Source organism: Bombus fervidus, chromosome 9 (genome assembly GCF_041682495.2).
Source record: "Bombus fervidus isolate BK054 chromosome 9, iyBomFerv1, whole genome shotgun sequence".
NCBI classification, from domain to species: Eukaryota; Metazoa; Arthropoda; class Insecta; order Hymenoptera; family Apidae; genus Bombus; species Bombus fervidus.
This window is the reverse complement of record NC_091525.1, coordinates 11,869,254-11,883,597: the sequence shown is the minus strand read 5'-3', so window position 1 is coordinate 11,883,597 and position 14,344 is coordinate 11,869,254. Positions and strand designations below refer to the sequence as shown.

General features: G+C 50.4%; 2 protein-coding genes across 2 annotated transcripts in view; one reads left to right on the top strand and one right to left on the bottom strand.

The window, feature by feature from the left end:
- Osi6 (DUF1676 domain-containing protein Osi6) overlaps positions 1–14,344 on the top strand; it is a 133,427-nt gene that overhangs the window by 49,905 nt on the left and 69,178 nt on the right. The gene's annotated exons all lie outside the window — the stretch shown is intronic.
- On the bottom strand, positions 4,090–12,988 carry LOC139990622 (uncharacterized). Its single transcript, XM_072010030.1, has 2 exons — positions 11,283–12,988; positions 4,090–6,390 (listed from the first exon to the last, which is right to left on the bottom strand). Exons 1-2 carry the CDS (start codon positions 12,160–12,162, stop codon positions 5,531–5,533), a joined length of 1,740 nt encoding a protein of 579 aa, XP_071866131.1. The 5' UTR covers positions 12,163–12,988; the 3' UTR covers positions 4,090–5,530.

Below are 14,344 nucleotides of genomic sequence, written 5' to 3'. Positions count from 1 at the left end.
CCACATCGCGGCGGGAAACAGCGGCGCGAGTTGAACAAGGAAAGAGAGAAGCGCGGACGCGAAAGATAACGGCTCGCAGCCAATCGATCGATTCGCGGAGGCTTTTGTTCGTCTACGGTCCTGCTATCCGATTTAACTACGACAGCCCGGAATCGAGCCGCCACCGTAAGAACCGACTTTATCTCTCGTCCCCTCCGCGGCCAAGGGATGCTGCGAAAATATTGCTCAATTGTATCCTTACTCCCGCTTGTTTACCAACTCCCCTTTCGTTAACAAAGATGTGCCTTCATCCTATAAATTTGATCAATTCTTTCGCACGAAACTCGTATGAAACTTGAAACAAAAATCCATCATTTAAAATCCAATTTTTCTACGTTTCGTACGATGGAAGGATTACCACGTTTACCTCGATCGATCATTCAGTTAACAGATTGCAATCGAAACATCCCTTTCGTCGATTCTTATTTCACGGTTGTACAAGGCAGAACAGTCTCGTTAGCACGTTCATTGGTTGACGCGAATTTTATATATTTTGCCCTGCGAGTCGTAATAGACAGAGATTATAGTTCGCCATTACGTTAAATTTTATCAAAATATTATATCGTATTTGCGTTGCCCTTTTTCTCTGACGATATTATTATTACCGTGATAGCCAACGTGTCAAACTGGCGGGACCAATTAACGGGAGCAACGTCTCAGATTCTGCGAAACGTCTCGCAAGAACGAAGGACACTCGTGGGCATGGAACGTCATTTTCGGGCAAGTATTTCGGTCGGAGGCGAGTCTATAAATACAGGCAGAGCTTGTACACGCGCAATGGTGACCCTCGTCGTATTCGCAGACACGGGAACGACAGCTATTGAGCTATTACACGCTTAAGTGGAGCAGGCTGACTGCAGTGGCGTGCCTTGCTGCTTCCGATGCGTGCGACTCGGCGACCTCAAACTGCTAATCCGTACACGAATCCCGAGGATCGGAGTACAAGCGTTGCCGGAGCTGCCTCGTGTACCGGAAGCTACCGAAGGCGGGGACAAAGGGAATAGGCGGTTGACCGTGGATAATTGGTAACTCTAGTCCGAGCGACTTCCTAACCCGCCGGCGTGTCTTTTCACGGTAATTTCTCGCGGCTGATAACGAGCCGGCCGGGAGGATTTAAGCGGAAACGCGCCGCCACAAAGACTCAGAATTTAGGTGACTTTCTTTGGTTTTAGCCAAGTACGAAGAGGAAATTTCTGTGGCTTCTTTTATGGCTCTTTTGGGTTAATTAAAACCCGCATTAATATCAAATAGAGTTAACGATAAGGTAAAAGCATCGAGAAACGATGAAACTAAATTTTTGATACTATCGATCGGTTGACAGATTTTTGACGTTCTTTGACGAGACAAGATTCAAAATTGCGGGTCAATCGTCGTCGTTTCTAGTAACCTTTTATAATAATTACGATAAACGTGGAAACTTAATAACGTAATAAACGTATCTATCTCGTAGCACTCTACGTTTCGATACTGTTAGAAACCGTCACAAAGAATTGTGTGCAAGCGAACTATAACGAATAACCTGTAATTTTTAATTTTCTATGTGTCGAAATTTGGAGACGTCATTCCTTTGTGTCTAAATTTCGACGATTAATATCGTTAGACTCGTTGTTGGCAATGGTTCATAACGAACAGTCCGCGGTTCGATACTTTATCTTGCGTCATCTTCGTATCGTTCTATACAAACAAATTTGATTCGGCTCAACGGAGAAAACAGTCTCCCCGTAGCACCTCCGTTCCGCAAGTTCAAAGCGTCGATCAATCGTTAATTCGCGACGCTAATGAGCCAGGCAGCCCGGAAGTACGCGGGTCCGGGGGCACTAAGAGTCCCGAGACAGATCGTTAATTAGCGCCCCCTGTCTATATCCGTGTTCTCGGCTGCGAGGTTAAACGTCCTCGAGAAAGAATCGCCAGGGTACACGGGAGAATAGGTATCCGACGACGAGGTTACGCCACTGTGTCGGGGCTACGGAACGTGGGGTGCGCGAGTGTCGCGCGGGGGTTGGTTATTTCACGGTCCACTCGCTCCACTCACACCCCTTACAGGCGGCGGCAGCGGTGGCAGCCCCTTTCCAAATCCACCCCTAAGAATTAATTCGAGAGAATCGTCCGGCGGCCGAGCGACAGCCGCCTCTTCTGTTCTCTTCCATCGGCCTTCACCTACCCTCTCGGATCATCTTCCCTTAACCCACGGCCACTTTCTTTTCGTCTCTCCTTTCGCATTACGGTTCGCGTCGATCTAACTTCCTCCCGGCTGCTGGCTTGATAACACCGTCGTTTCGAAGGGTCGAGATAAAGCAACGAAGGCCTGAAACGAAGAACCGAGGCGTAGGGAACGCGGCCTTTTTCATTGTCTCCGGTTGAACGGACCGTGAGTCTGATAAGGCTAATTTTCGCTACCCCCGATTTTTCACTGATTCCTGTAATACGAACGCCGATTGATTCGTATTTGGGATTACAATGACTTCTGTCGCCGACGTGTAGTGTTCTGGATTGATTTGCACGCGTATGTTGCCGCCGCCACGAACGATGGATAAAAATATTTCACGCTGTCGACGATGGTTCGGTGGAAAAATTCCATTGGGCCAGCATACACCGACCATTGGAAATATCATTTTCATTAACTTGGATGACTAATAGGCGTTAGAGATATAACGCTTCCAATGATATATTAGCCGTTCATCGGCGAACAGCTATTTTTCAATTGCTCGACGCGGATCGTTCTTCGAACGTGACACCGTACGTTTGGCTTTGTGTCAATGAAACTTTCCGCTGTCCGTAACTCTGACGTTTCATTTAAACCATTTAAAACCGGTGTCTCGTTACAAAACGATCTTGAGAGTTAGTATGTTTCGAAGTTTTAACGATAGAATATATTCGTATTTATCTTTTACCGAAATTTATTTTCCTCTATTATCTCTTTTTCGTGTGATGATTTTTGATAACTTCTTGTATATCGAATAGTTATAAAATTTTAATTTCAAGATCCATGTGGTGCTTCATCGATTTCAAATTAACCAGACTGACCTCGAATGTGTAAGCAAACGCGTTGAAAAAAATAGCGTGAAAGACGAAAACGATACAAGCGAATCATCGTGCTGATTCATAAAGATACTGATTTCTGTGTGTCAATGGTCCGTCATTGTCCCACAGACAGTCTTTATTCGCGTCTTTACCGCGGACCAAATCGGAGCTTCGCCTCGTGTCTTCTAATTTCGGCATCAAAGCAAGGCGCGAGCGATTTTCCGTCAATTGAACGTGGCTGCCTTGAGAACGGGCGACAACAAACCGTCGCTGTATATCACGAACCATGCGTGGAAGGCTGGATGAGTTTGGACGAGTAACCGCTCAAAGCGTTGAATATTCTTCTTCCATCCGGTTCTAATGGCTCGACTCACTTAGCGTTCTCCTCTTGTTCGTTGTCTTTCCATTTCTACGAAAACGTTGGCCGTACGTGTAACACCGTTTAAACGATTATCCTCGCAACGAGGGTTGATCGAGAAAATGCGGACGGAATCTGTCCGACTCGAGGGACGATTAGGATTTCAGTCCCACGAAATTGATTAAAAATTACTTTAGAATGGTTCGAGAGATGTTAGTTGTTTTATACGAAAGTACGAGAACCTTTGGGATATGTATTAGTTTCTTACGAAGGAAAATTATTCAAGAGGTTGGAGGATGGAAGAACATAATCGAGCGAAAATAAGAGAAATATAGAGTTCGGGAACTTTGCAATGACGGTAGTCCCGTAGAGTATTGGAAAATTGGAGCACGCAATATGTAAAATACACGTAAACGGAATGTAGAATTCGTGAATTTCGTGACAACGATGCTTCCATAGAATAACTGAAATCGAGGACGTATAATAGCCAAACTTAGAAGAGGATTCGCGATGACAATGGTTCTACAGGATCATTGAAAATGGGAACGCATAATAGACAAAGTATGCTCGATTTGCAGTTGCACCTGTATCGAGTACAGACGTGATCGATCTTTCGTTGGTGCTGCGCGTATGCTGTATGGGATAATCTGCGTGTATTTACTGGCAAAGGCTTACGAGTGTAACGTACGGTATTTTATTTTACACAGGAACGTTCCACTGCGTTCCGACGTGGTTCAGTTTTTTGCAGTTCAGCACAAAAAATTTGCTCGCTAAATCCTTTCGCGCTCATCCATTCGCGACGTGCAACAGACACACCCGGCTAACCGTTTCTCTTCCGTTTACTCTCACGCACACCTTACAGCTACCGGCGTTTTCTCCTTTCTTTTCATCTTCTTCTTCGTTTTTTCGCAACCCCTTCATGAAGTTTACTTCGTTTTTAAAACGGAAAGGGGAGGCGGGCCTCTCATTCGCTGCGACCAACGGACATATGTTACAACGAAGGTGGCGAGAAAAAAAAAAAAAAAAAATACGACGAGGCTCGCGCGTTTCCGCTCGACGAGAAGTACAGCTTTGATTCCAGCTCTTTAATTTCACGTTTCCCCCCTTTTTCATTTGTTTTTTCGCTCTGTCTTCGTTCCTCCGGTTACACTCACGTTTCACAGTCATCGTTGCCCGTATACAAACGTCATCGCGAATATCGGCGTCGAAATGCGAAATAAGCCGACGCTCGCTGCTCCGTTCGTTTAATTTTTTAATTATACCCGAGCCAAAAGGGGTGGGAAGGGGGCGGTTTACGCGCGGAGCTGTAATCGAGCGCCTGTTATTCTTCGGCCGCGTATCACCGCGTATTTATCTTACCGCTTGGCCGACGGATTCCCCTCTCTCTCGCATGCTGGCGAATTTTAAACGACCCGACAATATCCTCCAAGAGATATGCTCGTTTTCCGCACTTCACCTCGCGTAAACCGATTACCCTATCGAAAGCGTCCCACGCGCGACTCGCAACGGACACGAAGTGGAAACTACGGACGAAATATCCGAGTTCGAACCTACGGACATTTACTTTCACGAGCCAGAGAGCGTATTTCCTTTGGTTCGAGTCCTCGATGGTGCTGCCCGGAAGTGAAGAACGGAATTGGTGGTCTCTCTCGCCACGGTATATACATTTATATAACAATGTCTCGTGCAGATCTCGACGAATTCGACACTCAGGACATAACGTAAGACGTATCTACAAATAACGAAGCTAGAATCAAAATCCGCAGGAGACACTTGGTCGACGTAATTAAAGCGACTCGCAATCCTCTATTATACACCATCTTACATGCCCCACTTTCTTACGTTCATTTACCAAACGCAGTCTCTTCACCCCTGTCCTTCTTTATTTTATCGAAATATCCATCTACACAATACGCCGCAGCGCCATCGATACTCAAAACGTATATATATATATATATATAACAATATTCTCTCTTTCATACCAATCACATTCTCTCTCTTCTCCTCATCGACAATCTGCACTTCTCAAGATCTCAACGTCGAACCAACCAGCACACACCTCGACGACTACGAAGGCGAAGACGACGTCCGCGCGATGGATTGTCGAGTTCGCTACGCGTGCGGATGCGTGTGCGGATGTGGATGCGTCGACAATGCCAAGCCCGTGGAGGATGGCGTGGAGGTGGGTGGAGGACCGGACGCCGTGGCGGTTGTGGCGGACAGGTGATGACCGAAGAACGTCGGCCCTGTCGGAGGATAAGGTGGCGCGGCCGGGTGATAATAGCCAGGTGGCGGCGGCGGCACGGGCGGCGGATGATGGACGTGGGCGTGAGGATGGGGATGCGTGTGCGAGTGTGGCAGCGGGTGCTGATGAGGATGCGTGGCGAACAGGAAGGCAGGCGCGTAAGGCGGAGGATGTGGCGGTGTGGTGGGCACCGTGGGACTATTCACGTCCAGTCCTGGATTCTGTTTCTTCCATTTGGTTCGCCGATTTTGGAACCAAATTTTCACCTGGGTCTCCGTTAACGAGAGGGACAGAGCCAGGTTCAGACGTTCGCAGACAGACAGGTATCTAGTGGTCTTGAACTTGTTCTCCAGAGCGACGAGCTGTTCGTACGTGAACGCAGTCCTGGCTCTTCTAGGTTTGCCCCCTGTGCCACCGCTCCCGCTGGTTCCATTCTGGTTGCTTTGGTTTTGACCTTGACAACCCTGCGCCTGCACGCTGCTGGTCGACGACGACGACGAGGAGGACTGTCTCTTCTTGCAGTTCGACGATGGAACGTTGCTCGTTGCGGTGGTATTACTCTCCCGGCCAGCGTTCGAGGTTTCCTGATCCGTCACCCTCATCTCCACGTCCTCGTCCTCGTCCTCTTCGTCAGGGTCCTCGTCCATGTCCTCCATCCCCGTGTCCGGTGTGCCCTCCTCGTCTTCCTGGCCGCTGCCGCAGGCGAACTCGCCCCGCGAGTCACCATCTGAAAATAGCAATAACACCAGAGGATCAGCGGGGAACGTCTCGCGGAGGAAGATTGCCGTAGCAAGGAAAGCGATACGGTGTTGTGTGACGAAAATTGATTACACCACGGGGGGTATAAAATTGCGCCGCGAGTGTCGGTTTACCCATGACAAAGCGGTAACGCGATCCCGGCCGTTGTTTCACACCCTGTCCTCACATCGAGACGCGGAAGATGCGCCGTTCGAATTCGATACCGTATTATACGGAAAAAGTGGAAAAAAAAAGATGATCTCCATTTATCGGAGCGGAAAATAGGCGAAAGAGTGTATAACCAAATCGAAGTTCCAACCTCGTGTAGGAACCCTTTCACCCCATCACCGCTATCGCGGAACCGCAGTCACAGGGTTCGAAACGCGCGGCCGTGCTACGTTCCACGGCAATCAGTTTAACGAGCGTGTCGTCGGTGCGGCCGCAAAAGCTGGTCCCGCGTATCGTGCCGCATTTAATTTAATTTCTGTTTGCTCGAGACACCGTAATCGCGAAAAGGTACTCCAAGCAAGATATCCCAGCGACGATAGGGCAAACCGACAGACCGACCAACCGACCGATCGACCGACCGACCGACCGACCGACCGACCAACCGATCTCTCTAGCCGACGAACGATCGAAACGCGCGAAACTCGTAGAGAGAAAGCGACCGACCAGCCGGCCGCCTGGAACGAGGGAAAGAGAAAGAGCGGCCAATCGGTCGCTCAATGAGAGAGGAGATTGGAGATTCAATCAGCACGCAGATGTCCCGGGGACAGATATTCCCTGGCTCTGGTCCGTGGAGGCTGGGGCGCCCCTGGGAGGTTGGGGGAGGAGGGTGGGGATAGGTTTCCGGATAAAACCAGAGACAGAGAAGGAGAGAGGTTGGCAGTGGCGCGCGATTGAAAGAGACGAACGGAGAGGACAGGAGCAGCACAGGGTGTATCGGTAGAGAAGAGAGGAAGATACACGGAGAGCGGCAAAGGAAAAAGAGCGAGACGGTGGAACTTTATCCGAATTGGCGTGGCTCGTGGCCCATAGCCCGTAGCCTAGCACTGTGCCTGGGGGTTGCAAGTCCGTAGGGGGCGACGGATCGAGAAGGTTTACGCCGTAATGGGATTTGTATCTCGTTAACGCGCGATCGTTCTTGCCCCGTCGTACAGGCCGCCGACCGACTATCATCTCTCTCTTCCTCCTTTGCTTCCTCTTTCTTTGCCTATTTCCGCCACCGGCCTCGTATCTCTCAGCTCCACACTCGTGAGCCACAGGCTACAACTCTCTCTTTCTCCTTCTCTCTTCCTATATATGTGTACGCTCCGATTGATTGCGTCTAATTGAATCGCGTAATTTATATTGTTCCTCGATCGTCTCTTTTCATCGGCCACCAGGTGCTGCTACGTTTTTCACGCTGATCGATCTCGTGTTCGCGGGTTACTTTGCTCTCTGATTATTCTGGGAAAAAGCGAGACGATGAATTTTTCAGCGACTCGGAACCATGCGATCCACATATCCTCCATGCATCTTGGTAACCGACGATCGTCGAATCGATCGTACGCGACACCGGCATATACCGTTATAAAGTGTCTCGGTCAATTAAGTTCGAACGTATCCATAATGAATCGCCTCTTATCGCGTTTATCGACTTTTTATAGCGGTACCACCGCTCCAAACCATTTATCTTGTTTAGATCTTCTTCATTGAGCATGATCACGGGTGCAACGCGGGAGAACCGATCGCGGGGGTTGTAGCTTCCCCAGGGGCACCGTAAGGGGGCACAGGGGACGTCAACACAGTCAGGAACACTTATTTCGGTTTTCCTCATTAAGCACAATGACAGAGTTTGACAACGAGCGCGGCGATCTGGGAATACGCGCGCACTCCCAATTGGATCGCCGCCGATGATGACGTTGACGGAGCGTGCGAGACGTGTCTCTTGGATCGAAGCCTAGAAACGTTCTCGGCGCCACGGACGATATCAAGATCGGTGTGAATCTCAGCCAACGGGGAAAGATAAACGAGCCGGTTGATCGTGATCGATTCGATTTGACGGTGCTGTTTGTTTTATTAGCCGACAGCCAAGATTATAGATGGTAAGAGTTGAATGATAATCATCTCGGTTTTTCGTACATACGTAGCTTCGTAAAAGCCAAAGCCAGAGGTTAGAAACATATGGTCACGTGTCTAAAATCTGTGGGGTTGGAAATATCGCGGTGGTGTTGATGGATACTGTAAGGGGTCGAAATTGCTTTCGTTAGCGACGATCTAAACAGCAGGCTCGACACGATTGTTCTCGTTAGCTGTAGTCTAATTATCTCCCGTTGAACAAGTCCACTATATTACGCTCCATTGTGTAAAAAGCGATTCTCTGAATTTTATCTTCTAACGACCTTTCCCGACCATTACGAAGGAGCTTGTACTTTCTTATTTTGAAGTGGCCACAAATTTCGCGCGCGTTATCGTTATCGCGAGGAGGTAGCGGGAAAATACGAGCAATTATCATATTATTTGCCTGTGCAGGAACAATGCGACGCGTCCGCGGTCTAGGAACAATGGCTCGACCGGTACAACAGTGGAATCGGTCTCTTAACGAGCGGCGACGATACCATCTAGTCGGTCTCGATAAGAAAAACACGAGAAGCGGCGTTTAACGGTATCCAACGGCGAGGTAGCGGCCGGTAATTACAATTTTTCTAGAAATCTAGCGGAAAATCCAGGAGGCTTCGAATCGCCGAGTCTTTCGAGGGGGTGAGAGAGAGAAAGAGAGAGAGAGAGAGAGAGAGAGAGAGAGAGAGAGATCTTCTCCGACGACGATCGGTGGCGTGTGCAAAAGGGGGACAGGGCGTAGCGTGGCGGGATGAAACGCAGGGACGACGAGGGAACGAGGGAGAGAGAGAAGTCATTATGATGCAGAAGAGCCAATTTTCTGGGCGGCTTGGCGCGATGCGACGCGATACGCCGCGATGCTGCGCGATTATCATAACAACCGACGATATTATTCCGTCGCCGGATTTGCCGTGGGGGCGGACACCGTTCGTCGCTAGCAGCAGTCGAAACGGATTTCACCGATCGGCCGGCTGGCTCTGATGCACTTTTAATAGGTAGCCTGACCACCCTGGAAGATGGATGGCCTGAGAATCGTGTAATCCCGATTTCATCGCCACGATCGATCCTCAAAGGAATCGTCTCGCCCTTTCGTTATACCGTTCTCTCCTCTCATCGTCCATCCACAGATTTTTCTTCGCGTCTATCGCATCGTTTTTTCCGATTTTCGGAGATCGAAAACGCAGTGTCGGTTGATTTCGTTTGCAGCCAGTGTCCCGTACCGGGATAAAGGGACGATAATGATGGGGTTCAAGGACTGGTTAACGCAGATTAGCGGAGCAATTTGTCACGCTCCGACAGCCCGCCCTCGCGAACCCCCTCCCCGCGTCTATAACCCCCTACATCAGCCAACGGTGAGTTCCTTTCCTCTGTTTCTACGTCGTTTCACCCTCTTCGTCCTCTCCTACCGCGTTATCGGTACCCGGGATTCTTCCTCTTATCTGTCCGCCAGACTCCATTAAATTCGAAAGTCAACTGTGAAATTGGGATTCGGCGCGCGCGGACTCTCAATTCGATCATCGAGAGAAGATAAGCTTTCCGCGGCAGATGCCCGCTCGGATTAGATCGCTTGTTGTGGGAAAGAATTTAATAAACGTGCCAATTTCTACCGTCCTTGTTTCACTCTTGTCTATTATAAATCAGAATTTCTTCTAGTCGTTATACTCGTATCAATCGATCAGTGATACAAAATTTCTATCGATTACGTTCGATATCGAGGTTAGATGTCGAGGATGGTGTTTACTTCCGTTGTACGTCCGATCGAATGGTTTCGGGGCGAGACGCGTTTATTCTAAATAAGAACTCGTCGGTCGTTCTTCATCTGTCAATCGATCGGCGATACAAAACTTGGACGAATTAAGCTTTATATGAAGGTTAGACGCGAACAATGGAATTTGCTTAGTTCGAGTGGCTGATTAAATGGTTTCAAGGCTACAGGAGACGCGTTTAAGCGGATCACGACGGAACGAGTCGCGCGAGAATGGCATTAGACTGTTCTAACGTTGCCTCTGCATTAACTGCGCGACGTTTGACCGGTCTGGTTCCCGTGTTCCCAGTAAGGCGTCTACATCATCACTTTTGTCGGAATCCCCGTACACGCAAATAACTCTGAAACGAGCGAAATTGCAAGACGCATGGAGAACAAGCTATCCTTCTAGCGTCTAAAGTTAGAACGAGGAAGAAGCGAGACAGTACGAGGTTCGGTGAAAAGGAGGCAAGATGTACCCGGTTTACGAAGACGAAAAAATCACTTTCAAGATCATGGGATCTCGCGGGAGACGAGGCCCATATGTCGCTCGAAGAAAAAAGAACGCCCGCTGGGCCATGTTTTGGCGAACGGTTACAAGGCGAGGAAGACCCGTTCGAGTAAGGAGGAAGCAATAAACATGCAGCTTCGCGGAGAAAAAACCACCGGAGATTAGGAGACTTTGCGAGTCACTCGAACGCGACAGATTCTTTTCAATTAATCGGTCGCGACGATCTTTCAGACGAAATTTATGGAAGACGATGACGATGATATATCGTGCCTGCGATAGACTGGCGTATCGTCATTGTCGCGTAGACGATATTCGTGACGACCGATATCCGTCAAACTCTATTTAAACGAATCAAATGTCCCTCTTTATTTTCCCTACTAGCAGCGACGATATATTTTCTAAGCATACCGATTATCGCACAACGACAAAACAATGTTACAGTTTTTCTTATTCTTTATCCACGAACGTCAAAGAGAACGTAAATATCCTAGCCCGAACGAAGATCCTAAAGCGGATAATTAATCACCTTCGTGCACGCTGTCGGCCCGCCGATGTCGTCGGTGCTGAACGCGATTGTGAACGACGCGTCCGCCGGTGAACTTGTTCGGGTCCAGGATATTCTCCACGGAGAATGCCAGGCATCGTTTGTTCGCCTGTACGGTGCTGGCAGTCGTGGTGATGCTGCCGGTCGACGTGCCCGTCGTTCGGGCTGCGTTTCCCGATGTACAGACAGTCATCACCGTGGAAGCAGCGGCGGCATGCGCGGATATGTACACAGGAGCCCCGTGGCCAGTGGTTTGTCCGCCAGTCTGAACACACGAGAAAGGATGCACGCCTCGATTCGCGAACGGGTTAAGGAACTGATCGGATCCACCGCCCCTGGACGAAGGAGCTGTTAAATCTACCGGACTACTGGGGTTGCTTTCGTCCACTTCGTCTCGACAAACGTCCACTTCTACTTCCTCGTCCTCCTGATAGCTTCCGTTTCTATTTCCAGGATGCACTTCCTCCTCCTCTTCCTCTTGTTCCTCGTCGTCTTCTTCGTCCTCGACGATATTTCTCCTGACGGAAACGTTCCTCTCGTGTTCCCCGTCCTCCTCTTCCTCCTCGTCCTGCTCCTCCTCTTCCTCGACTTCGGTGTCTATCCTCTTCTCCCTGGCCGATGACGCGTCCATCTCGTGGAACTGATCCTTGTCGACGGACCGCAGGATCGGCGAGGTCGACGGCGAGTGTTGCTGACGCACGTTGTCGTAGTGCACAAAAGGCTCGCTGGTGCGTACGTGGAGCAACACGTGCCTCCTTTCTTGAGGCGGTAGCGAGAGCCCGGCACGCATATCCGCTTCCTCCCGCGGTAGGACGACCGGTCCTAAAGGCGACACGGTCCTGCCTTCCTGCATCCTCCACATAACCCTCGCGGTTATTCCTCTTTACCTCACCTCTCGATCCTCCATTCCGTCTCGTTGCTAGAAAACACTTCCCCGGTGCTTGTTTACGTGCACATCCGCGTCGATCCTTCAAACGGCGTGCAACATCCTGATTCTTCGAGGCATCACTTACACCGACGACGATAATATCACATGCTACTTTCCCAAGTGGATCATCACTAATTCCTCAACTGTCGTTTTACACACCGTTCCCGATCCTTTCGCGGAATACACCGACGGCTCCGATTAGTATCACGCCTCGAGTTTGTTCACCGAACTGGCCCGCGCACCGCGAGGGACAACCAACGACGTTCACGGATGACCGTGTGGGAGCGAAAAAAGAGGTATCGCCGCGCCGGGGGTCCAAGCGATCAGCGTGGTCGGTCGCGCGATTAGCAGTGTCTTTGGTAGGCAGAAGCCGCACGCGTCCCGTAAAATCTGCTCTCGGGACTTCCACGTAGAGCCATGGTGGCTGAATAGGTGGTATATCGGCGTATTATTAGTAGCGAAGAACCGTCGTAGGAACGTCGTCGCAGCGGAAAGCAACGAACCCTCTGGTGGGGTGTTGTTCCGCCTCGAATAGGCGTGTCCAACCCCTGCTGGCTTACCAGAGTATTCCGGTATGGTTCGAGGGGCGTGCACGTCTGCGTTCCGCGGGGGTTGCGCGCACACACGTGCTACCCCTTGTTCGTGGTGGGTACCACGAGCGATCAGTGTTGGTTCGTACGTGTGTGTTCTGTGTGTGTGCGCGTGCTTGTGTTGGTTCACGTGCGCGCGAACGTACACGAATACGAAGACGTACTCAGACATCGGCATCGGGACTGAATGGATGGGCACGAACACGAAACGGAGCCGCGTGCAGACGTTTCGCGGCCCCACGAGCGAGCTTTCGCCAGATACTCGGGTATGTACACACAGAGTCTACCTTTCCTCCCTCTCCTACCGTCTATCCAGCCCACTCTCACCCCACTCTCAGCCCGTCCCGCGATCCGACCGGCTAAAGTGGTTTGTCTTTGATTTAACCACCACCGCCGCCGCCACCGCTGCCGCCGCCGCCGCCGCCGCCGCTGCCGACGCTGTCGATGGAGGAACGCTTTTCCCTCCACGCACGTTGCCATCGTTCAACGTTTCCCGGAGAATGTGTGTGGAGGAGTTGCACGCTTTACTCGCTCTCGGTATTCGTGATCGTGAAACGCTGCCGGGTTTGTCGATGATCTTGGTGTGTTCGCCGGCGGGGGCGGGGCGCATGGTGCGCCTCCAGGATCGTTGTGTACAGTAATCGTGCCGGGAGTATAATCGTTCTGGCTATGGTGGGTATCTCCAACTCTATCTCTCTTCTCTCCTTCTATACTCGTGCACGTATACACGTATAGACGCGTACATATTATACAACGGAGACTCTGTTCCTTTCTCGTTCGCTCTTTCGTCTCTTCGTCCGTGATTCTTTGTTTGGCTCATGGTGGAAACGAGAGTAAACCAGAACCAATACTATACGGTTGGCTAGTCGACCAACCGGTCGACGGGTCGGTCGACCGACCAACCGACCGACGGATAAAGGAACCAGCTACTGCCGTTGCCGTTGCTACTGTTGCCCGTTCACGGTGTTCCGCTAGTGCTGTTACTGGTGCTGGTGCTGGTGCTGTTGCTGCTACCGCCGCCGCTCTTAACTCGGCGCACGGATATTGTTTACCCGACCATTTAGGTAATTGCTGGCCTACCGCCCTGCCAGCCAATCGAACGTAACCGGCGGATGAGCCTGCAATACCGAGCCCTCCCTCTCCTCCAATCAACTCTCTCTTCCTTTGTCCTCTACGCACGCTGTCTCTGTCTCCTCTTCTGTCGCGATTTTTCATCCTTTTTCTCTCTCGATCCGCCGCATCATCGCGTTGTTCTACCTTGTTTGTCGTTCGATTCACGTTCATGTTGCAAGCTTCCCTCCGATCATCATCGAATTAGCTTGGGCCCAATCGTTCGACGAGATTGACGCCGCTGCTCTGCCGGCGATGATCGATTCTTTCCACGAAATTGGAGAGACACTCGCGCTCCCGTGGCATCCTCCCACCCTCCTCCAACTCTGTCCACGATCGACCGGATCATTCGATGACCGATCAAGCGAGACGATCGCGATGCGTCCTATTAATAGTTTGATCGACGACGATTGAAA

Excerpts from the sequence above, each read along its gene's own strand:
- LOC139990622 (XM_072010030.1), bottom strand. The coding sequence starts at position 12,162 with ATGTGGAGGATGCAGGAAGGCAGGACCGTGTCGCCTTTAGGACCGGTC. Across the intron at positions 6,391-11,282 it reads GGCCGACAGCGTGCACGAAG|ATGGTGACTCGCGGGGCGAG; the intron begins GTGATTAATTAT and ends TGCTATTTTCAG.